The sequence below is a fragment of the Lontra canadensis genome, unplaced genomic scaffold, assembly GCF_010015895.1.
Source record: "Lontra canadensis isolate GAN:19392208 unplaced genomic scaffold, GSC_riverotter_1.0 scaffold4, whole genome shotgun sequence".
Lineage (NCBI taxonomy): Eukaryota > Metazoa > Chordata > Mammalia > Carnivora > Mustelidae > Lontra > Lontra canadensis.
In genome coordinates, this window is record NW_022630998.1 from 40434580 (window position 1) to 40459579 (window position 25000).

The 25000-nt window shown below is 42.4% G+C and overlaps 1 protein-coding gene across 4 annotated transcripts; it reads right to left on the reverse strand.

Annotated features, from left to right (window-relative positions):
- Positions 1 to 851: 851 nt before the first annotated feature.
- MARVELD2 (MARVEL domain containing 2) lies at positions 852 to 24594 on the reverse strand. Of its 4 annotated transcripts, none has more exons than XM_032849046.1 (7): positions 24561 to 24594; positions 19161 to 20330; positions 16375 to 16410; positions 7004 to 7152; positions 6605 to 6776; positions 3067 to 3117; positions 852 to 2455 (listed from the first exon to the last, which is right to left on the reverse strand). In XM_032849046.1, the coding sequence occupies exons 2-7, from the start codon at positions 20313 to 20315 to the stop codon at positions 2333 to 2335; spliced, it is 1686 nt and encodes a 561-aa protein (XP_032704937.1). In that variant the 5' UTR covers positions 20316 to 20330; positions 24561 to 24594; the 3' UTR covers positions 852 to 2332. The 4 variants fall into 4 exon arrangements, with proteins under 4 accessions (XP_032704937.1, XP_032704944.1, XP_032704927.1 ...); XM_032849053.1 differs by lacking the exon at positions 24561 to 24594 and adding an exon at positions 24363 to 24389 and having other exon boundaries at positions 19161 to 20332; XM_032849036.1 differs by lacking the exon at positions 24561 to 24594 and adding an exon at positions 20775 to 20895.
- Positions 24595 to 25000: the final 406 nt, after the last annotated feature.

Consider the following 25000-nt stretch of genomic DNA (forward strand, 5'->3'; position numbering starts at 1 on the left):
AAAAAGGAAAATGTACAGGGAAATATCTTTGCTTCCAGATGTCACAACTTTGCTACAGGTGGCTGTTACAGGTTGAATAGTATCCTCCCCCTGGAAAAAAAGTTCTAACCTCTGGTACACCAAGAATGTGATGTTATTTGGAAACTGCGTCTTTGCCGGGGTAATTAGTTAAGATAAGGTCACAGATGAGAGGGTGGGTCCATAATCCAATACGACTGGTGTCCTGATAAGAAGACAGCCAAATGAAGCCTGAGACACAAGGAGAAGGCAGTGTGAAGGCAGAGGATTGGGGTGATAAACACACAAGCCAAGGAACATCAAAGATTGCCAGCAAACCACCAAAAGCTAAGAAGGATTTCCCTACTGGTTTCAGAGAGCATGGCCCTGCTGACATCTTGATGTCCGCCTGCAGAACTGTGAGACAATAGATTTCTGTTGTTGTAAGCCATTCAGCTTGTGGTACACAGTGGCCTTGGCTTTGAATTTTTGCAAATAATGGGGGAGGAGGAAACTGTCACCTGAACATCATGACCTACAGGTTTTCAATGACTTTCCAGTTTGTTTTCTGATAATGGAAAATATTTTCAAGAACATGCCCAGTCAACACAGGAATGCTAGAAAAACAAACAAGGAAGGGCACACAGAAAAAACAAGTAGTTGAAATTTTAATAAGCCTAGGTACTGACATTAGAAATTTTAAAAGTTAGGGATACAACATTGGTTTTCAAAGATTAACATTTACAATTATAGTAAAATTAAGTTTCACAAAGTTAAATTTTTTAACACCTCATTTCACTATGAATCTAACTCCTTAGGATCCATCAAAATGGTATTATTCATGGTTTTTTTTTCCCTTTTTTAAAGCACTGGTGTGCTTCTTAAGCAAAATGTTAACATAGGACCCTAACATATAAAACAGAAAGTGAGGCTGTTCCAGTTAAGGGGGGTGCTTTGAGAGGGGTCTCACACTTCCCTAGGTGTCACCTCTTGAGACACGCAGGGTATCTCAGAGTAAGCATACTCTGGGAGCCACGGTATTAAAATAGTAATAATAAACACTAAATAAGATTTCAAAGATAAAGAAAAACAAGGAAGTCCATTCAATATCCAACGCTTTTGAAGGCTCTGCTTTTCCACATGCTTTTCTTTGGTTTCATTGCTTTAGAAAATTGTCTGAACATTACTTGTTCGAATGGCAGCTATGGTGTACTTCTGCACCCAGGAAACTTGCCACAGGACAGAGCCTGCTGAATAGGATCCAGGAGCAATGACTTCTTAAAAACATTTGTTTAGGTAGTCCATTTTTCATACTACTAAAAATAAAATACTTCTCATGGACAAAGCCCCACAGCCAAGAGAGTGGTTGGGAAGATGAAGCATCACAGTAAATCGAAAGGAGATATTAAGCAAATGTAGGGTCATGGGACCTTAGCCAACAGGGCAGAAGAGGCAACAGGGGTCACACAATCCTGGTATCGGGCTGGGCTGTGGGGAGGCAGACCTCTGTGCACAGTGATAGTGATTCATGATAGGAAGAGTGCGGTGGACCCCAGTGGCCACAGAACCACAGGGAAGCACCTGCTTAAGGCTACATGTGGTAAGAGTTATTAATGGCAAAAAAGGAAACCCATGAGACAGGTGGGCCTTCTGGTTAACTGGTTGAGCGTGCTCAGTAAGAACCTTCCCTTGGCAGTGTGTTCACGTCACAGTCACTTCTACGGACTGCATGCGCTAATGGACTGTGTGTAACGTGCCGCAGTCTCTTCTAAGTGCTTTACAAACATTATTTATTTCAGCCTCACAACAACCCTACAAGGTAGGCACTACCGTGAGCTCCACTTTTGCAGATGAGAAAATAGGCACAGAGAGATACGGAAACTTGCCTGAGATCCTAAAACTTGGAAATGTTGATCCCAGATTCAAGGCCCTTTCAAGAGAAGGCAGGATGCCTTGGCTTAGAAGACAAACATGTCCTAGAGAAACCCCAGGAGCCGGCCTGAGTTAAAAAGGAGAAAACAGCCCCAGAATGATGCTCTGTGTGCTCATCACACTGTGAGGATAAGACCCCTAAACAACTTTTACCTCTAACAGGTTAAATATAAACTGTACACAGATGGACACAGCATTTCTTCCATTCTGAGTAAAGGTCCTTGGTAAATCTGGACTTCTTTTGAAATGTTTGAAGTGAAGTCATACTATCATAGTATGGCAGGCCAGCTAAACCAACAAGAAGCCAATGCAGAAAGCACATGCTTCTCTATCACAGACTAGCATGGAAAAAACAGTAAATAAATATTAAGTTTAAATTTTAAAAAGTGGTTTCAAATAAGGTTTAAGAATAACCTTGCACATTCCAGTTCATTACTTTATCATATTCTTGAATTCTTTGCTTTATGTGAGAAAGTTTATTCTTCAGATAATCACAGCGTTCTTTTTTTTCCAGAAATGTGGGATCCTGCAAAGGAAACACAACCAATATTTTCATTTCTAGTTTCCTCAGAGAAGAACACAGAAACGTATTATCACCCAGAAAATGACCCTTCATAGCAGATTTCTTGCAACAGATTTTAAAATCTTCCTAAGAAGAATAGCAGCTCCTTACATTTTTAAAGATGATTTTATTTTTTAGAATACTTTCCATTTCATAGCAATATTGAGTGGGATATACAGAAAGCTGAGAACAACTTTAACTTCAATAGTTTAAAATATATTAAAGAGCAAATTAAGTACAGAAAAGATTAACAGAAGCTCTCTCCAGCCTCTACTGTGCAATTAAGGATGGAATGAAAAATGTAAAATGACTTTTTTTTTTGAAGGAAATGTCAGTGAGAAGTCCTATACTGGTGCTCCTTTCTATAGGTTGCTAAAACCCAGGCTGTAACAGAATGTGTTCACAACAGAGAAAAGAAGAAAAGGCATTCAGGAGCCACTCCTGTTCTCTAGTAAGTAGCATCTGAAGAAATATTAAAAAAGAGCTACTTTAGCTGAAAGAATCTAAGGTCTGTCAGCTGTCACCACTGTACGTGCATACGAATATACTCTGAAGAAGAAAATGGGTTTACTCACATTCTTTTTTTTCTTAAACTCTTCATGGATTCTTGAAATTCTCTCACGTTCCTAAAAATAATATATTGTACACTTGAATTAAAACACCTGCATTTACTCAAATCGTATCTTAAGAATATCTAAGTACACTGGGAATTTGAACAGAAAATCATTTTTATCTAAGACTACAATGAAAGTATTCACACACTAAAATTCCATTCACTGGACAAAGATTAGAAGGCTTCCTGCCGGCCACACACATTGGAGTCTCGGGGTGAATAAGGGAGGAAGGCCCCGCCCGCATGAAACCAGCACCGAGTCCCAGGGCCACCACACAGCAGCTGTCTAGCCTGGGCAACCAGTTGGTCCCAGGACTCTGTTACCTTCCTGGCAACCCCAAGTTTGTGAGAAGGTTCACGTATTTGAAATGACCCTGGTAAAGTGCTTGGTATGTAATAACCACATTACACACTGGGATTAAGAGGTTGAGACTATTTGACTTTCAAAAATAACTAAGTAAGGTTCCTTTAACCAAGAACATATTTATAACAAATACGAAATTTGTTAATGGACTGAACAGTCTATCCAAGGGGAACAGGTTACTAGGGCAATTTATCCATGTAAAACCTGTGCTTTAGAGTTGTCAGATACCATAAATCCAATAAGTAAAATAGGAAAAAAAATATTTGTAGTTCTAAAAGCCCTCCCTGAGAACATTTCTCATCACCCACCCACATTCTTTATGCGACCTATTCTAATTCTTTCGTGTCTTTTGCAGGAGTATCATTTGTGCTTTGATTGTTTGCCAGCATTGAGGTGACCGGCTAATTTAGTTGTCACCTTTCTGAAGAGGGCCTGGACTGGGAAGAAACTAGCTGCTGGGGCCAGTGGTGCGGTGAGGGTGATGCGGGCTGAGATAAGAATGGCAAAACCTATACTAGAGGCTGTCAGAAAAATGGAACTTTAGGGACACTTGGGTGGCTCAGTGGGTTAAGCCTCTGCCTTTGGCTCAGGTCATGATCCCAGGGTTCTGGGATCAAGCCCCGAGGGCTCTCTGCTCTGCTGGGAGCCTGCTTCCTCCTCTGTCTCTGCCTGCCTCTCTGCCTACTTGTGATCTCTCTCTCTCTCTCTCTCTCTCTCTCTCTGTTAAATAAATAAATAAAATCTAAAAAAAAAAGATAAACGGAACTTTAGACAGTGAGGACCAGATTATTTTGAGCAATATTCTTATTTTATAGGCGTAGAAAAGTCATGTGATTCATTTTTCAAGGGCACACAAGCAGGTCCATGAGAAAACCTATTGCTCCAAACCGGACCGCTGGGCTTTTGAACACCACCCTGGGGACCTGTCAGGAAACCCAACAGGCCTTCCCTCTGACTCCCGCCCACCGCAAAGCTCAGCCTGTGGCTGATGAGAAGTTAACTTTTGTGATACAATTAATATTTCTACTTTAGATAGGGACTTCAGGAGACATGGAGACTAACAGTGGCCTTGTCATTTGGCTACTTATTTACCATGCTCTGTACAAACCACAGGAAAAAACTACTGTTAATACTGTACAGAAATATCACGGGAGGACCCAGTCTCAGTCCCTACTATAACCAGGTCATTCCCATCCATCAGGTGCAGACTCAATTGGCAGAGCCCTTGCCCATTCACACAAAGCCATAAACCAGAGCCCACTGTGTCCAGGCTCAAAGACGACATTACTAGACTGCTCAGCATCCTGTCTGTCTTCCAGCTTGCTCTTCCCAGCCTGTGCCGACACAGTCTCCAGAGGCCTGCTCAATCCTTCCTGCACTCCTTCAAGGGCCTATAAATTTGGGCATCCTTCTTGGACCTCTGGACCCTGTTTGTCTTTCAAATGGTACCAAGTGACCCTTGACCTGAAATATTTGCGGGATTTTTCCTGCTTCCTGGTACTGGCACCTCCTAGAAAACACCATTCCTTTGCTCCAGGAGTGCGAAAAGTTACTACTCTGGACATTTTGGCTTAGAGAGCTCATAATTATAACTGATTTAAATGTACACTTAATAGTCTGTGGCCAAAACAAAGATGCCTAGTCCTTACACATCACGGGAGCAGAATACACATATATAAAATATATGTTAGTTGTATATATACATTAACTTTCTTGACATTTGTTAAAAATGCTGTGAGTTTTAAAAATCTGAATTATAGGGGTGCCTGGGTGGCTCAGTCAGTTAAGCATCTGCCTTTGGCTTAGCTCATGATCCCGGGCTCCTGGGATCGAGCCCCGCATCAGGCTCCCTGTTCAGCGGAAACCCTCCTTCTCCCTCTCCCTGCTATTTCCCCCTGCTTGTGTTCTCTGTGTGTGTCAAAGAAATAAAAATCTTTATAAAAAATTTTGAATTATACAAATAATAGCTTAGACTAATACACAGTCTTTTTAAAAGTTAGGATATTACAGATAAATGTTCAGAGCATTACTCATAACAGCCAAAAAGTGGAAAAAAACTGAAATGTTCATCAGGTGATAAATTGATAAAGAAAATGTGGTACATACAATAAATATCACAGATAGGAATGAAATACTGAATCTTACTACAATAAAAATGAACCTTAAAAATGTTATGAAAAGCCAGATGCAAAAGGTCACATATTACATCATTCCATTTATAGAAAATGTTCAAAATAAGGAACTCTATAGCGAAAGTACATTAGTAGTTGTCAGTGGTGGGAAAGCGGCAGGGATGGGGAATATGTACTGATGGGTATGGGGTTTCTTGCTGGAGTGATGACAATGTTCTGGTGTTAGGGGGTACTAATGGTTATACAACTTTGCGAATGTACTAAAACCCTGTGAATTGTTCAGTCTAAAAGGATGAATTTTATGCCATGTGAATTGTGTCTCAATAAAAAATGTACATCTGATAAAAAGTGCCATGGATTATCAGGGCATCCTGATTTCAGAAACACTAAAATGCGACACTCCCCTCCCCCACCCCCGCCCAAACTCTAGAACCTTATGGAAAGTGACTGAGTCCCTGGTGACTGCTGTGACTCTTCCCTAGCTCCTGCTGTCATGATCACGGTTATCCGTATAATGTGTGGATGTGTATGCCCAGCGGCTCAGATCTACTCTGTCATTACGCACTGTGCTCTTTGGATCTGGGGTGCTCACGGCTTGGCCGTCACTTACCCCTGGAGAATCTGGAGAATGCATGAACCCTGGTTGCTCCCCTACACCCTGCCCACACCTTTGTGAATAAATCTTTTTCGAATTGTCTCAGTTTGAGTGTGCCATCAGTCTCCTTTAGGACCCTGATGGATTCAGTATGTATTTTAGGAAAATTTATTTTTTGCCTAAGAAAATAAAATGATTGTTTTATAACTGTTTAATAATTGAGAGCAGAAGATACGAAACTATATAATGTGAATTATAATCCTGACTAGTGCCCCTGAAGACCTCAAATGACTTTCTGAGACATAGACAGCAGATGCACATGGTGATTATGGCTGCCCCACATTCACGTGAAGGTCGGATTTTACCCTTCCTTTCTCAGGGCCCCTCCCAGGCAGCTGTAGGCACTGACCTGTTGGTTTTCTGAACAACGAGGCAATCTGCTCATCACTGCATCCAGCTCGTCGAACTTCCTCAAGACGGCCTGGACTTCTGCAGAGAGCTCTTTATACTCTGAAAACTGGTCTTGGAACACAGCTTTGTAGCGTTCTCGTTCATCTTCCGTCTGAATCACAGGGTATTTTCTGATGGAAAAAATTAACCAACGTTGTGACTTTTTCACTGAAAACAGGCTGAACGGAAAATCAGCCTAGCTTATTCCTCACTGACCATGCCGTATCTTCAATTCAATATCCTACCTCTCCAGGAACAAACAACTGTTTAAATATAAATGTTGTCAAGCAGAGAGCATGAACTTGGAGACAAATAGGATCTCTCCATTTCTGCCTTGAAGAAGGATTTAAACACTCACGCGACATAGTCAGGCATCACGATAGGTTTAGGGATGTGGCCTGCAGGGATGTGCCCACTCAGAAGTTCGGGTTTCATTTTTGTTGGTCTCAATTCTTTGACATTAACTTCTTGGTCTCTCTGTCTGTCACCACCAGTGGCCATATCACACTACAGTATGGGAGAAAAAGAGGATTTATTTATAAACAGAGGTGGAGGAAGAGGGGAAAAAAAAAAAACACACATGAATTTATGTTAGAAGAAAATGGTGGGGAGAGGCAGGGGTTAGAAAAGAAGAAGCAGCAATTAACATTTCACTTGAGAACTGCATGTTTTATAGTCACAAAATTGTCTGAATGTCTTTGTAATAGCTAAGGGGAACCACACTGGGGTACAGGAGTGCATGACAGGTAAAACCACTGTGTGTATATTAAATGTGGATGATGAAATACTAAATGTAGGGTCTTAAGTACTTTATTTAGGTTGTATACCCCAACTATAAAACAATACAAACTACAGGGCAACTGGGTGGCTCAGCAGGTTAAGCCTCTGCCTTCAGCTCAGGTCATGGGATCAAGTCCCACACTGGGCTCCCTGCTCAGTAGAGAGCCTGCTTCTTCTTCTGCCCCTTCCCCAGCTTGTGATCTCGCTCTCATTCTCCCTCTCAAATAAACAAATAAATAAAATCTTAAGAAAAAAAAAAAAAGAATACAAAATGTAGTTCAAAATAAGAAATTTGGGGGAAAATATGGAATAAGGCTACTTAAATAGAAAGAGAACAAATGTCCTGGGGAACTTGAGATGAATCAGCCACAAGTAGCCAGCACTTAGGTTGGAAAGGGAGATGAGTTACATTGTTTTCACTGCCTGAAAAGGAAAGCAAGCAAACCCAGAGGAAAGGTGGTGAAGGCCTTTCAGCTATCCATGAGTTCTGAACCTGTGGTTCCTTGTTTTAAGTCACCCTGGTTTCTCAACTGGAAAGTTCTCAGAAGTCTTTAGCAAAAAATGGTACATTCAAAAGAGGAGAAGTAGCACAAGATGAAATGACCTGGAGAGGAAGAAGCTCTGAAGTATGACGTAAGGAAGCAGGGGTGTCAATGCCCATGGAAACCCACTCTGGAATGGGCAGGCTCACACGGACATGCAGATTTAGGGAAAGACCGTTCCGTGGCCCCAGGGGGCAGGGCCCACAACATGGACCACAGTGGTGAGGTGGGTGGATGCCAGGAGAGGGGTTTCCATTTTACATGGGAACCAGCAAGGTTCAGAGAGGTTAAGTAAATTTTCTAGGGCATCAGAGCTGGGAAGTGGAAAAGCCACAATTAAAACCCTGAACTTTTGGGGGGGCACCTGGGTGGCTCAGTCTGTTAAACATCTGACTCCTGATCACACAGCTCAAGTCTTCATCTCAGGGTTATGAGTTCAAGCCTTGGCTTGGGGTCCACGATGGACAAGGAGCCTACTTAAAACAAACAGGGGCATCTGAGGGGCTCAGTCAGTTGAGGGTCTGTCTTTGGTTCAGGCTGTGATTTCAGGGTCCTGGAATCGAGTCCTCAGTTGGGCTCCCTGCTCAGTGGGGAGTCTGCTTTTCCCTTTGCCTCTGCCCCTTCCCTGCTCCTGCTCTGTCTCTCAAAAAACAAACAAACAAACAAACAAAAAACAAACACAACAGAACTTTTCAGCTTATTGATGCTTTAAATGACTAGCAAGAGGAAGGTTTACTCAAATGCATACCATTCAATCCTAAAGTGCCCTGCAATTCTGGTAGCTCCCCAGAAATGGTTGATTTCTCATTACAGCAGTCAGCCCCCCTCCACTGGGCCCTGGGACTTTGGCATACACTTGTTGAATTAAACTTCCTGAACTAAACTGAGAGCAGCTCGGGAGGGCTCCCACTTGGCTGAAAACAAACTACAACACATTTTTTTTAAAAAAGATTTTGTTTATTTATTTGATAGAGAGAGAGATTACATGTAGGCCAAGAGGCAGGCAGAGAGAGAGATGGAGAAGCATGCTCCCTGCTGAACAGAGAGCCCCATGTGGGGCTCGATCCCAGGACCATGGCACCCTGGGACCATGACCTGAGCTGAAGGCAGAGGCTTAACCCACTGAGCCCCTTAACCCAGGCACCCCAACTACAACACATTTTAAAACTTTGCTCTTTCTCTTGCCAGGCAGAGCTTTAAAATCCTTTTGTTTCCTGATTTCCCTATCTCTGAGACTGTGTCTGAGGTGTGGCTTAAGATTACCTCATCCTAAAAATCACCAGCTTTTAACTCCCCAAACAGCACAGACCACGCATTGGCAGGTGAGGCAGCTAACCAACCCTGGGGGAGGGTTGTGCAGAGGAGAAGGGCTGCCCACAGCACCCAGGAGAAGGCTGGAAGTGGAACCAGATGGCCTTGGTGCAGGAGGTATGCTGGCCACTGGGTCCCAAGCAGCAAGGATCCAAGTAAGGAGCAGGAAACTCCCAAGGAAAAGAGACTAAGCAGGAGTATTTCAGGGAACACCTTCTGAGGTTAGTATTTATTCTCCTTTTTCTCCACTTTTTAAGAAGCCATTTCTTCAAATGAATGAATTCTTACCTGTTTGATCTTGATAATGAATGACAGTATTAAAAAGAGGGGAACAGGGACCCCTGGATGGCTCAGTCAGTTAAGCGTCTGCCTTCAGCTCAGGTCATGATCCTAGAGTTCTGGGACTGAGTCCCCATCAGGCTCCGAGCTCAGTGGGGAGCCTGGTTCTCTCTTCCTCTTTCTCCCACCTCCCACACCCTTGCTTGTATTCTCTCTCTCTCAAATAAACAAATAAAATCTTAAAAAAATAAAATGAGGCGAAACTTTTTTGGCTTAAATAAATGGATCTCTATTTCATGGTCTCCCTCTTTAGCTTCTAAATAGTTAACAACCCATTTGTCACACTGCTGTCTGAGGGGGACCCTGGCTGATGGAGCTGCTATGGATAACGCTGACCCTTCAGAGCTTAGCAGCAGCCCCAGGTGTCAAGCTCAGATTTCTGGGTCAAAGTCATAAATTCTGCCCAGGTAGAATTTTTTCCCCTAGGTTAAGTTTTTCAAGCAGGAACTATTCATTTTCCTTACTTGCACATCCCTAATTCAAAGATTCACTTTTTATTTAAAAAGGAAGCTTAAGAAGTCAGAATATTTTCAGACTACTTCATCTGCTTTAAATTATTATTTTTTAAAGATTTTATTTATTCATTTAACAGACAGAGATCACAAGTAGGCAGAGAGGCAGGCAGAGAGAGGAGAAGGGAAGCAGGCTCCCTGTTGAGCAGGGAACCGAACACGGGGCTCGATCCCAGGACCCTGAGATCATGACCTGAGCTGAAGGCAGAGCCTTTAATCCTAGGCGCCCCTAAATGTTTCTGTTTTTAACACTCTTAAAATTTTCTTTCACTGTATTTGGGTGAGGTTCACTGAACCTCACTGAATATCAATTCAGAAAACCTTACTAAGGAAAAAAAAATCTGAAAGTACACCTAAGACAAACAATCAAAACCTCATTAGGCTCTTACTAGAAGGCTGTGTTTGGCTCTAGCCCTGGGACACACCATTCTCAGTATTCCTGACTACAAACACAAGGCCCCAGGTTTCATAGGACCTTTGTTTGCTTCTAGTAAAAAAACGAGTCTCTGTCAGCAAATAACAGAAAAGCTTTATTGTGAGGCAAGATAAAGTAAGCAATGGGGTAAGAAATGCTATGGTTACAATAACTAAGCTTTTCAAATTAAAAAATGCACTGATGAGGAGGGTGGGGGTAGGCATAATGGGTGAAGGTGAGGGGGAGGTCCCTTTCCAGTTAACTTATTCAAGGCGATGAAAGGCACAGCATAAGGAATACACTCAATGTGACAGTGTTGTTTGGTGACATGGCAGCTACACTGTGGTGAGCACAGCATAAGTGTATAGAGAGGTTGAATCATTACATTGTACACCTGAAACTAATGTAACATTGTGTGTCAACTAACTTCAATTAAAAAAATGCTTTACACAAAAATGGACTTAATATGCTACCAAGTTAGAAATAGTGTGCAAGGCGCCTGGGTGGCTCAGTCAGTTAAGCGTTTGCCTTCGGCTCAGGTCATGATCCCCGGGTTCTGGGATCAAGCTCCACATCAGTTTCCTTGCTCAGCAGGAGGCCTGCTTCTCCCTCTCCTACTCCCCCTTCTTGCGTTCCCTCTCTCGTTGTTTGTCAAATTAATTAATAAAATCTTAAAAAAAAAGTGTGCACTTGTCCAAATACTAAGTCTCTCCCTCTGAGCACACCATGCACTGATGCAGGGGCAGTGATTCCAAACCCACACTATCACCTTCAATGTTCAGGTTAGATTCTGACTTTTCTAGCTTGGAAAAAAACCTGTCCAGCACTTAGGGATTTATTAGAATTTGTTTCTGTCTCTGTTTGATCTTACTTTATGTCTGAATATTTCTTTTTAAAAATGATCTTATTTGCTTTTCAAAAAGTGTATTTGTTAAAATACAAAATAAAAAGTTACAGCGTAGTAAATAGTTCCAAACAGGGGACAGGAAACTTACGTTCAGAGAGGGTTAAGTAACTTCTTCAGAATCCCAGAGCTAGTAGTAATGAAATTCAGATTTGCCTGATTCCAAGCTTTATTTTGTCTTCATCATACTACACTGCCTCTCCTGTGGTAGCCTGTCAATTCTTCCCTACCAAGAACTGGGAAAGAAGCAAGTGAAAATCAATGAGAAATTGGAGATCCAGTCTTTCCTAAAGGTTTCTAGTAGGTAAGTCTAATAGAGATTCCCCAGTTGAGTCACAGGATTCCCTCCCAGGGGTCTGCCTCTAGAATATACCTGAACGTGGATCCACTGTGATTCACTTCCCAGAGAAAGAGCCCTGTGAAAAGGTGCCCTCTGCATTTGGCTCCCATATCTTGAGTTTAAGTTAAAGGGATTGGTAGGATTTTCAAAGGAGCCCTATGAATGGGGGTTCTGAGTCCACTAAGATTATCCCTGACTATTCCAGGACCTTTCGGGAGCCAGGAACCTACAACAGACCCCGGACATGCCCGGTACCAGCCTTCTAGGGCAACCTGAAAGGGGTACCCTAGCACTTGCTGGCCAGAGCTCCCTAATCCTGTCCTACCTGTACAGTCCACTTCAACCACATTCTCACCAAACAATCATGCTGACCACCCTCATTGCATTCGGGGCAACTTCCCCAATTCAGCCAGGCCTTTCTGGTTGACTCGACTCTGCGCTTAAACAATTGGAAAATCCCATTACCTCAAGGGGAGTGGTGAGGAAGCCCATAAATTCCACCATGGCAAAGAATGACTACCATTGCCACATCACTGCCACATTGCAGCCCCATGAGACACTCCTGTCTCATGGACTGAACAATCAGCATCTGCAAAATGTACATCACTGTTAACCCCCACAAAGCAAACAGATTCTTAAGTCCCTGAGGATGCTCAGAAACATACTTCCTAAGGCTAGCACTCTGACTTGCTACCCCTGATATCAGAGTATGCTATCACCTATTCCCATGACTGCCAACTTTTTTTTTTTTAAGATTTTATTTATTTATCTGACAGAGATCACAAGTAGTCAGAGAGGCAGGCAGAGAGAGAGGAAGGGAAGCAGACTCCCCGCTGAGCAGAGAGCCAGACTCGGGGCTCGATCCCAGGACCCTGAGATCATGACCCAAGCCCAAGGCAGAGGCTTTAACCCACTGAGCCACCCAGATGCCCCGTGAATTTCCTTATATAGAAGTTTTTAGACCCCTTTTCAATTATAAAACAGATGTGTAACCCTGATCCATCTTCTACACTAAAGTCTTTTAAACTTGATATTTTCCATGCAGTGAGCATTATTTTAGGACTCTCACCAGGCTGTGATGCAGCCATGATGGTCATTCCTGGCCAGGGTAGGGTTCATGAGTCTCCCCGTCAGTCCCTCTGAGGGAGCAGATTTACAGAAGAGTTAAAGCAGTACTGGCAATCTGGAATAAGAGTATTGGCAATAATCAGGCCAAACCACTCTCATGACTCCCAACTGGGAAGAGTGCTCTCTTCGTTTGGTCAAGGTCACTAACGCTGGAAGGCAGCCCATAGGGTAAGTTAGGGAAGCTGCTCTTAAATCTCAGACAAAGGGCCAGTGTTATTAATTATTTAAGCATTAGCTCTACATTGCTTATGTCAATTTTATTTGAAGTATTTATTAATTTAATTTGTTAAAAACTTAAAACATTTTTGAATGGGTAATATGTATATACATGACATATAATTCAAATATCCAATAGGGTATATAATGAAAAGTAAGTCTCCCTCTCTCCTTGTCTTCTCACAGTTAGGCAGTGGCCCTCCTAAAGGTAACTACTATCTACCTAGCTATTCATCTATCTATGTAACAGTTTAAAAGTGAGCATCCATTTCGCTTACTGTGACTGTACCACTGAGTTAAGAAGTCTAACTGAAATACACATCCTGAAAGCAATAATAAATAAATACTTAAAGCAAACGGACAAGGGAGTTAGGAAGTAAAAACAAAGTACAATAAAAGCAAATTAAAAGCCACAGGCACAGAGTCATGTGTGTGACTAACTCTATGAAGAATGTTTCAAGTGCATAGGTTTGTAGCACTCAGGTCCACGCTGCAAGAGGAACTCTTCAATATTCTGTAGACCAACCGATCCCAGCCTCATTTATCCCATGCCTGGTTAGTCAGGGCTGCTCAAGTATCTCATGATTTCTAAAGATTTATGGGTCCTGGTAAGACGCAATGGCAGACTGCAATTCAGATGACTTAACATACATGTCAAAAGTAATTTAAGGCAACTGACCCACTAAAATCTGTGGCTAATTACAGATCCTAATTGCTTTGACCAATAACAATGCTGAATTTGAGACATTATCATCCATAATCTGATTTCCCCAGAAGATAACAGAGAACTCAAATCTCTCCTTTTTTTGAGAAACAAATCTTTTTTTTTTTAAGATTTATTTATTTGACAGAGAGAGAGAGGTCACAAGTAGGCAGAGAGGCAGGCAGAGAGAGGTGGGGGAAGCAGGCTCCTCGCTGAGCAGAGAACCTGATGCGGGGCTGGATCCCAGAACCCTGAGACCATGACCTGAGTGGAAGGCAGAGGCTTAACCCACTGAGCCACCCAGGTGCCCGAGAAACAAATCTTTAAGCAACTTCAGTTTTATGGTTCTTGCTCACTCTTTCACATATATACACACTCTACTAACACTCTGTGGTTTTCTTTTTCACAAGATTTGTAAGCTCCTGGGAAATGGAGATGATGTACCTTGTAGTATCCATATCACTAGCCTACTATCTAATTGGGACATGTTTGTTCAATGAATGAATGATAACACTGAGGTATTAATCACAATCCCTTGGACAAAGTGTCATTTGTCCACTTCAGAAATCCCTTACTTTACTACGAACAAAACATTTTCATATTATATTTGTGTTAAAGAGAATAATGTTTAAAAAAACCTATAAAAGGTATTTTCAAAATGCATGCACTTAAAGGATTTGTATAAATTAGCAACTCAATTAAAAAGTAGACGGGGGAAGGGGGGGGCGCCTGGGTGGCTCAGTGGGTTAAGCCTCTGCGTTCCGCTCAGGTCATGATCTCAGGGTCCTGGGATCGAGCCCCGTATCGGGCTCTCTGCTCGTGGGGAGCCTGCTTCCCCCCCACCCTGCCTGCCTCTCTGCCTACTTGTGATCTCTGTCAAATAAATAAATATTTTTTTAAAAATTAAAAAAAAAATAAAAAGACAGGATACGAAGAGTAAACAGGGAAGGAAAAGCAAACATAACATGTGAAAAATGGTCAGTCTCACTCCTTAAAAGACAAATGCAAATTATAACTACCTTAGACACCATTTTTCACCTATCAGGTTGACAGATGTCAACAATTTTCCTAACACTGTGTTGGTCAAGGTGTGAGGAAGACTACAGTACTCCTGGGAGTGGAACTTGGTAAAACTACCATGGGGCAATCAGGCAGTCAAAATAAACAAGAGCACCCATACAATGCAGTACTATACAGTTACAAAAAGAGAATGCAGAAGTTCTTTATGTACTAATAAGGAAATGTCTTAGAAATGTATTGTTAAGAGAAGAAAATAAGGGGCATAACAGTGGGTATGGTATGCCAGCATTTGTGTGAAAGGGGAAGTAAAGTAAGTGTGTGTGTGTGTGTGTGTGTGTGTGTGTACACATTACATATACAGATAATATAAACACGTGTCTGAAAGGAAACACAAGGCACTGATAACAATGGTTCCTTCCAAGTAGGAAAGCTGGGAAGCTGAGGCATGAGGTATGAGAGAAGACATTGAGAAGACATTTAGTTTTGAACCAAGTACATACACTCCCTTTACAAAGAAACAAATCCAAAGGCTGAATTCTCAACTTCTTGCTTAGAAATAATGCCCAATATCTTTAAAAAAGGACTTTTCAATGAGATAAAATTATGATTATTAAAATATATTAGGTTTTTATATATATGCTATTAAATATAATAACAGTATCTCATTTAATTCTCTCGGCAAATGTGAGGTAGGAATCAATTTTTTTTTAAGATTCAAAAAAATTTTTTTTTTAAGGAATCAATTATTATTCCAACTTTACAGATGAACAAATGAAGGCATGGAAAGGTAAATATCTTGACTACTGCCATGATGTTAGTCAATTCTGGAATAGGAATTTTCTTCCTGCCACAACAAAATTTATTATCCGAAAGCAAGGTGAGAAAAAGAACAGCAAAGAACTTTGAAAAGAACTTTGGGGGCACCTGGGTGGCTTAGTGGGTTAAGCCTCTGCCTTCAGCTCAGGTCATGATCTCAGGGTCCTGGGATCCAGCCCCGCATCAGGTTCTCTGCTCAGCGAGGAGCCTGCTTCCCCTCCCTCTATGCCTGCCTCTCTGCCTACTGTGATCTCTCTCTCTCTCAAATAAATAAAATAAAATTTAAAAAAAAGAAAAGAAAAGAAAAGAAAAGGACTTTGAAAAGACTAAAAAAAATTTGAGAGAATCCCCTGGGCTTAAAAAATTTTAACTTAATTTTTAAAATTAAATTAAATTTCATTTTAAATTTGATTTTAAACATAAGAAGAAATGGCTGTTCACTTGCATAATCTTAACTAACAAAATGAAAAGAAGCTAAAAAAACCCGAGAGCACTTACAGTTTTGCCCAACATACACCATGTGCATGTCTAATTTGATCCTTTCATTATGAGAAAAAAGCTGAAAGTTGAACTAAATGTTCAGTTAGGAACTCAATGTAATAGACACACTTTCACAGACAGATGATCTACTCTGTAGGTAACAGATAAGATAGAAAACATTTAACAAGCTAGACATAAAATACAATGTGAACTTTATTCTTACCATTTTCCTTTTGGATGGCAATGATGGCTCACTTATCTAGAATAAAAAAAAGTGAAAATGATTTTTCAGAGAGGTGTGAGTCTACTTTGTAAATATTTTCATCCATTTGTATTTATAGCCCAATCTCAATTTCACAGATTTGGATTCTCTACTTGACAGATGTTCCCTGCTCATCTGGGTGACTTTGGATGGGCTAGCGAAGAAGCAGAGGAGGTGGGTTAACTGTAACTCCCTGTCTGTCAGGAACACACAGTTAGAGGTACAGACCTAATAGAGACTATTAGGTAAATTGCATTGAATTACCTAGAAGTTTTAATTTATTCTTGGCTCCCACTACCCTGTGCAATTAAATAATTTAAATTGTTGTAGGTATAAAATTAATAGAAAAAACCCACAGGCCATTAAAGCCTCTAACTCCTTAGAATTTACAGCAACTGGGACACCTGGGTGGCTCAGTCGTAAAGCATCTGTCTTTGGCTCAGGTCATGATCCCAGGGTCCTGGGATTGGGCCCCATATCGGGCTCCCTGCTCAGCGGAAAGCCTGCTTCTTCCTTTCCCACTACCCCTGCCTGTGTTCCCTCACATGCTGTGTCTCTCTCTGTCAAATAAGTAAATGGAATCTTAAAAAAAAAAAGCTACAGCCACATACAAAGTGGCACAACCTCCTACATGAGAGCTAATTCAAGTCTAATCAACCATCATAAAAAGTCTTATGGGGGGCACCTGGGCTCAGTCAGTCAGTTAAGTGTCTGCCTTTGGCTCAGATCATAATCCCAGGGTCCTGGGATCCAGCACCACATCAAGCTCCTTGTTCACAGGAAGCCTGCTTCCCCCTATCCTCCCTGCTTGTGCTCTCCCTTGCTTGCTTTCTCTCTCTCTCCCAAAAAAGGAAAAAAAAAAAGTCTTATGGAAACAAGTTTTGAGAAAGGAGACAGAAATGAATGTTTTATGTTGATAATTATAGTCAGACTCATGTAGAATTTTGAAATGATATTAAGAAGTCTGTTGACGGGTGCCAGGGTGCCTCAATACATTAAGCATCTGCCTTCAGCTCAGGTCATGATCCCAGGGTCCTGGGATCAAGGCCCACATCAAGCCCCTTCCTTGGCAGGGAGCCTGCTTCTCCTTCTCCCTCTGCCTGTTGCTCTCCCTGTTTGTGCGCTCTCTCTCTCTCTCACTCTGTCAAGTCAAAAATAAAATCTTCAAAAAAAAAATAAGTTTGCTGTTATTAGACTTAAATAAAATCATGAAGAAGTGTGTTTGACTATCCACACTTCACACTGATTAAAATTTGAAATTATTTTGTATACACTGATGTAAATTTAAGAAATATGATTAATGTGCTGAGATAAATTTTTAGAAATAACTTGAATCTATGTGGAGTTCTAATAAGATTAATATATTTTGTGATGAGAGAGTATAGGTCACAATGAAACATGTTGAGGTTCTTCATATAACACATAAGGTACCTGTTACAAAATTAATGCAGTTTGTTGTTGTTATGTGTAAGATTGTACAAAAGATTAAACACAAAATGTACAGGTGAGTAAATAAATAGGTTACTGAGTAAATAAGGGCAGGATTTCATTTTAACTTAGTTTTGCCCATATATATATTACTTGCAATTATATAGTATCTAGGAAATCTTTGAAAAGTGGGAAAAGAGGGCACCTGGGTGGATCAGTCAGTTAAGCAATCTGTCTTCTACTCAGGTCATGATCCCAGGGACTTGGGATCAAGTCTCCCCTCAGGCTTCCTGCTCAGCACAGAGTCTACTTCTCTCTATACCCTCCCCATGTTCATGTTCTCTATCTCACTCTCTCTCTCAAATAAATAAAAAATCTTAACAAAAAAAAATGTGGGAAACGAAAAATGCATAATAAGTTGACTCAAAATTAAGAAAAAATTAATAAGACATTGTTGGTAGCATAGGTAATTCTACTATACACTTCTCCTTAAAAGAAAACAAAACATTAACTCATTTCAGGGTATAATGAAGCTAAAGGAACACACTCTAACATTTTTGCTACTGTTCAAATAAAATAATTTTAAATATGGCTTTTATATAATCTTACCCTCCAGGCATCATTATCATTATTATTACTAATCCTCCTTCTCCTCCTCCTTCTATTTAATTAGTTAAATCCTGGAAATAAAAACAAGTGCCAGGCTCCCATTCTAATTTGGGAACACTCATCTTCCCAAAATAAGAATGAAACATCAAAATGCCTGGGCAAGTTTTCAGAGTATGTTCATTACAACTAAGCCTCTTGATACTTAAAAAAACCAAACGTGGTTCACTGTATTCATACATGACTTTATTTAAGTCACTGGAGGAAAGTGCCACTCATCATAACTTGTAAATGAGCACTTTCCACCTAAAACCTAAAAGTTTTGTTTTTTATTGAGCTTTACCACACTAAAGAATCAACCGGGTTCTCAAACTTACTTTAATGACGAAGACAGTTATTGTACTGAAAACGGTATTATTCTTTGTTACAGAAATTTTCCCCGTAAGCATCACAGACATAGCACAGCTGACATACCATATACCGTGTTCCCCATGGGATGCCCACTCACAATGTTACACATCAGTGACACGCCACAGTGGGTTATCTCACCAAAAGCAGGTCAGATACTGAGCCAGGACTTGCGAATTTCAGATCATTTAAAAAACAAAAATGGCTTTTATAAAATCCTTGTTTTGACAACTGTACATATTTAACAAGGAAGAAAATAACAGAAAAAAATTGAAAAATGAATGAAGGATGGTGAAATTCCTTACCTCCTGATGTTCCATCCACTCCCTGTGTCGCCGAGCTGCCTCGTGCCTCCACAACTTTAGGCAAACCAAAGCACTAATGAGATAAACGATCATGGTGACAAACAGGAAGATCATCGCTGCTATCTGTCCTCCTTCCACGCGGCAGAACACCGCATTCATTGGAGTATTAAATAACGGATAGTAGCAGAGTCCACCTCGGTTGGTATCATTCACATAGACTATGGCTGCAGCCATATACAAAATAAACAAGGCAACGTTAATTCCAAATTCAGTTAGAGGCCACCAATTAGAATCCAAAAGAATGGTCCGATAATACATGGACATGCCGAGAACCAGAATAATAATGGTGGCGATCCAAGCTAATCCAGCAACCACGAGTACAAAAGGGGTTTTGGGACCACTGTAATAATAGCCCCCGTACGTGCTGCCCAGGCCACCAATGCCTCCCATGCCATAGGGCTGTGAATATCCAAACAGGTTATACCACTCGCTGTCCTTGTAAATGTAAGCTGTGACACAAGCAAAGACGCCAGCTCCCAAAAGCAGCTCCACCACACCCAGAATTCGCAGCAGGCCTGCCCACGACTTCATGTAGGAATACCTCAGGTTATACTTTTCCACCTTCTCACTGTACGTTTGGGCTGTCTGTGTGTGTCGGCCGAGGGAACTGTAGGGATCGTGGTGAAACATGGCCTCAGCCTCCTTCTGGGAATTAAAGGTTCCTTCTGACCCTCCACAAGGATCTTTGTAGGAGTTGAGGGGTGAGCGGTGGTTTGGTCTTGCTGGAGAGGCTGGAGGTGAACACTGCACTCCATCCGAGATGTATCTGATGTCAGACACTGGCTTATCCCATCCTGGGTCCTTTTTCTTCCCTCTGAAGAAGTTCTTCCAGGACTCAGGGACAAAGCGCCTTACAGGTTTGAGATCTGGGGCTATGGCCGGTTCCTCTGTGTCACTTGAGTAGAAGTCGGGGCCGAATGGTGGCTGTAATGGGAGAGGGGGTGGTGGCAAGGGATCAGCGCTCACAGCCAGCTCACTGTCACGAAGAGTCTGGAGGGTTCCTATGGTGCTGTCTTGATAGGGTGAGTCCCTGTCCCTTGGGACTTCATCATAATGTCTGTCCCGATTCCTGGACCTTCCATCATTTGACGACATTTGTGACTTTTATACCTGTGGCCAAGAAGTTAAAGTTATCACTTAATGCCTAGCTATTTATTCCTTCAATGATCCTGATTTTATTCACTTAATGGCAGATGATCATATTTAGGAAACCAATATGATCATGTCTAATTATCATGATATGTAAAAAGGATAATAGATATATTTTAAACATATACAACATATTAGCCAGGGGTAACATCATCATTCTTTATGATTTTAAGGGTAATCAAAATTAAAATCTTAGTTCTGAATTAAAATATTTCTAAGTCTAATTTACCTATGAGCCGTGTAAAAAACAAAGTGTAGAAACCAAATAAGAAGCTAAATTTTAATAATACAGGATACTAACAGATCCCAAGCAGAACTCTTTTCTCAAATGCCTAAACCAAAATATTTAGTAGTTTGAGCATACCGAAGTTTGATGTGTCAGCAAATACTCTTCATTTTCATTACCTCAAATCTCCTTTGGAATGGCCTGGGAGAAGCAGCTCTAATAAATGCAGGGACTGAAGAGCCCCTTTCTTTCTTAAATCAGGGAAGTTGGTTTAGGGGAAATTGCTTCTTCCACTCTAAAATATTAATTATTGACACTCGGTTTTAAAAACTGAATTCTCAGAGAAAAAAAATCACTGAAGGTTAAGATTCCCCAGAAGTACAACACAGAGCAACCATGTGTATCACGTGTAGCACTCTTTCCAGAGGAGCCACTTAAAGGCGATTTGCTGTTGCCATAGCAACACTCAAACAGTATCTCAAAGGAGGTTTGATCCACCTAAAAAATAAAGCAGACAAAAAGCATTTACTAAACCTGTTGACTTCCTTCACGAAATCAGTGACCTACATGTACACACAAAAAAGGATACTATTCGCTAATGTAACTACTAGGTTTAAGGACAATGAATTTCTCCCTCTCATTGTTTATAAGCAAGTATTTACTGAAAACTAACTGGACATATAGTACTATACTTGGCACTATGAAGATCTCAAAGTTTAAATGGAGAATCCCACCTCTGTAGTGTTGAACCATTTAGAAGTTCCTTAGGCTTTGGGTGGTTTTTTTTTAATTTTTTTTTTAAAGATTTTATTTATTTGACAGAGAGATCACAAGCAGGCAGAGAGGCAGGCAGAGAGAGGAGGAAAGGGGCTCCCCGCTGAGCAGAGAGCCCCATGTGGGGCTCGATCCCAGGACTCTGAGATCATGACCCGAGCCGAAGGCAGCGGCTTAACCCACTGAGCCACCCAGGCGCCCCTGTTTTTTGTTTTTAAATTGAGAGAGAAAGAGAGCAGAGGGAGAGTGAGAATCTTAAGCAGACTCCATGCCCAGTGCGAGCCTGATGAGGGGCTAGAGTTCATGACCCTAAGATCATGACCTGAGTGGGATGCTTAATCGACCAAACCACACAGGTACCCTCCTAAGGCTTTGCTTTATTTCATTTTGTAAAATGGAGACCTATCCGTTCAACGAATAGTTACCAAACATCTGTTAAGCACCAGGTATGCTAGAAGTGTATCAGTGAAAAAAAAAAAAAAACAAAACAAACAACTGAGGGGCGCCTGAGTGCCTCAGTGGGTTAAAGCCTCTGCCTTCGGCCCAGGTCATGACCCCAGGGTCCTGGGATCGAGCCCCCATCAGGCTCTCTGCTCAGCAGGGAGCCTGCTTCCTCTCCCTCTGTCTGCCTCTCTGCCTACTTGTGATCTCTGTCAAATAAATAAATAAAATCTTTTTAAAAAAAAAAAACCCAACAACTGAAATCTCTGAGTTTATGGAACTTAAGTCTCAATGTGGGGATGACAGATAAGGGAAGTGAAATACACTGGATGCTAAGGAACAAAGTTAAGAAAGGTGATAAGGAGCTCTCTGCCACAGGGTATTACAATTTTACATGGAATGACCTGAGAAGTCTTCATAGAGAATGTATCATCTGAACATAGAAAGGAAGGAGGTAGAGGAGGAAGCCAGACAGGTTATCAGGGGAAGCGGTCCAGGTGGATGGAACAGCTAGTGCAAAAGCCCTAAGGCAGGAGTGCCTGGCAAGTTCAAGAACTATTAAGTCATAGAGGCAAGGGTGGCCGCAGAGTGAGTGAGAGGGTAAGCAGCAGAATTAAGTCCATCTGAATCATTAGGGCCTTGAGAACCACAGGAAAGGATTTTGGCTTTTACCAGGAGTGAGAGGAGAAGCGCATGAAACATTCTGAGTAGAGCAGTGACAAGATCTGATATGTTTTAATAGGATCACTCTGGACACTAAGTCGAGAGTACACTCCAGGTGACAAGGAAGAAAACGGAGATTGGCTAAGATGCCACTGACTGAATCCAATGGATCATGGTGGTAGCAATGGAGATAGAAAGAAGTCAAATTTTTTAACACAAGGAATTAAAATTTTTTTATTATAGAAAGTTTCAAACATAATAAAAAGTGAAAAGAATAGTATCATGAACCCTATGTATGCCCATCAACCAACTTCAATAATTATCCATTGATGACCAATCCTGTTTCGTGTATCCCTCCTGCCGACAGATTACTTTGAAGCAAATCTCAGACATCAGATAGTTTCATTTGCAACATTTCTCCACCCCTCCAAACTGGAGAAAGCCCTGGGGATATGCAGCCTCAAGAGTTTTAGATACCCATTAGAAATCCAGAGAGGAGCAGTAGGCAGTGTACAACAGAAGGGTAAGTACCACCATAGACTAGATAGTCTCCCACGGAATGGGTGAAAATGTAGAGAGTTCTAAATTTCTGGGTTTTCTAATGGGGTATCCCAATTTAGAGAATTAACTGCTAGTTCCAGCATGGTGCCCAGTGCAAAGTAGGATATAAATGACAGCAATTAGCAGTTATTTTTGTCTCTGTCATTTATCTCATCTGTGACTAAAAACATTTATTTTACTTTTTAAAAGACTTTAAATTTACTTGACAGAGACAGAGACAGCCAGCGTACACGTAGGGGGAGCAGAAAGCAGGAGGAGACGCGGAAGCAGGTTCCCTCAGTCCCAGGACCTTGGGCTCTGAAGGCAGAGGCTTAACCGACAGCCACGCAGGCGCCCCCTGTGTCTAAAAACATTTCAATTCTAGAAATGCCCTGTACTATTGCTGTTTTTAAATATATTTTCCTAAGAAAAGTCGAAGCAAAAGCACAGAAATAACTGCAGCAAGTTCTACATAACTCAATATCCCATTGCTTAATTTAACACCCTGGTAAAAACGTGTGCTTCACTGAAACGGGTTTATCTTCACCTGTGTGAAGTGGCTCATTTGAATCAGAACACCTTATCGACGTTTACATAATAAAAATAATTTTTACATAAAAAGCAAAAAATAAACGTGGGGAATCATGAAATAACAAAAGGCGTGATTTTAGAAGGGAACGGCCAGCGGTATTTGCCGACATCGTGGTTCCCGGCTGCGCCTCGCGTCTCTCTCAGGGCGCCACTGGGAGCCCTCCTGGATTCAGCACGCTGAGGCACAGGGGGTCTTTGTTTTGGACAAGCCCCGGACTCTGGCTCCCTTCCGTAGGCGCACACAGCTCTGAAAGCCATAGCGGGGGAGGATACGTGGTTTCCCCCAGGAAAGTGACACGGGAACCCAACTTCTCGCCTTTACAAAAAACTGAAGCATCGCTTTCAAGTTTTGCTGGGCCCACGAGATGTTTCTGGGCTTCCTGGGAGCCGGGAAAGGCCCGAGGGTTTTAAGTTAATCCACGCGAGTGACAAGGGACACCGAGCACGGGCGCTGGGGTCGCTCCCGAGCCCGCCGCTCGCCGTCCGGTCCGCCAGACTCTCTCTCACTCCCCGGGACTGCCCACCCCGGGGACCGCTCGGTCTGCGCGTTCGACAGAAAATCCATTCTCGGTCGGTCGAGACGACGCCCCAAAGCGGCCGGAACTAAGTCCGCGCGCAGATCGGGATCAGAGGATCCCGGCGCCGGGGAAGGGCGTCCGCTGGCCCCGCCTCGCCGCGCACCTGTGTCCCCTGAATGAAAGCGGGCTGGCTGAGCCGCCCTCCTGACGCGCAGGCCTCGCTCTCCCCGGCGCCCTCACCTCTCTCCGCGTCTCCGTCCGGCCTCGGCCGCAGGTTATGGCGGAGCTGAGTGGCGTGCGCCGCGAACCCGGGCGCGCGCCGAGGGGTCCAAAGCCTCTCTTTCCCCGGCCGCGCACCTGCCGGGGGAGCAGGGGGGCGCCGGGCCCCTCCCCGTCAGCCGCCGCCTCACAAGGGCCCCACCCCTCGGGCCCACTCACCTGCGCGGCTGCCGGGAACAGCGCGCACACAGCCCACTGCAAGGAAAGCCCGCTCAGCTGCCGGGGCGGGGCCGAGCCAAGTTTGCCCCGCCCGGCTTTGTCAGGCCGGGACTTTCGCTCCGCACCCGGGAGGGTCGCGGCCCGCCCCGCACCTCGGAGCGGCGGTTACACTCAGCTCCGGCCGCGCCACGGCGCGAGCACACAGCTCGGAAAGGTAGTAAAAGGTGTGATTACTACCCCCGGAGAGTTCTCATCGCAAGGTTGCCATTCTCTTCCCTGTTTTTGAAAAGTTAACAACGGATAAAGGGAGAGTCATGTATGCCCAATGATACCTGGCCAAGACTATGTTAGGAAACAGTTAAAAAAAGAAACGAAAAGAAATTCAACATTTTAATTTTGATATAAATTAAATACTTTCCAAAAAGCATCTAAAATAGTCC

Coding starts and splice junctions, on each gene's coding strand:
- MARVELD2 (XM_032849046.1), bottom strand. CDS start 20,315: ATGTCGTCAAATGATGGAAGGTCCAGGAATCGGGACAGACATTATGAT. Junction 6,777..7,003: donor GTGATGCCTGACTATGTCGC/GTGAGTGTTTAA, acceptor TTTTTCCATCAG/AAAATACCCTGTGATTCAGA. Junction 2,456..3,066: donor AGTTTAAGAAAAAAAAGAAT/GTGAGTAAACCC, acceptor TTTCCTTTGCAG/GATCCCACATTTCTGGAAAA.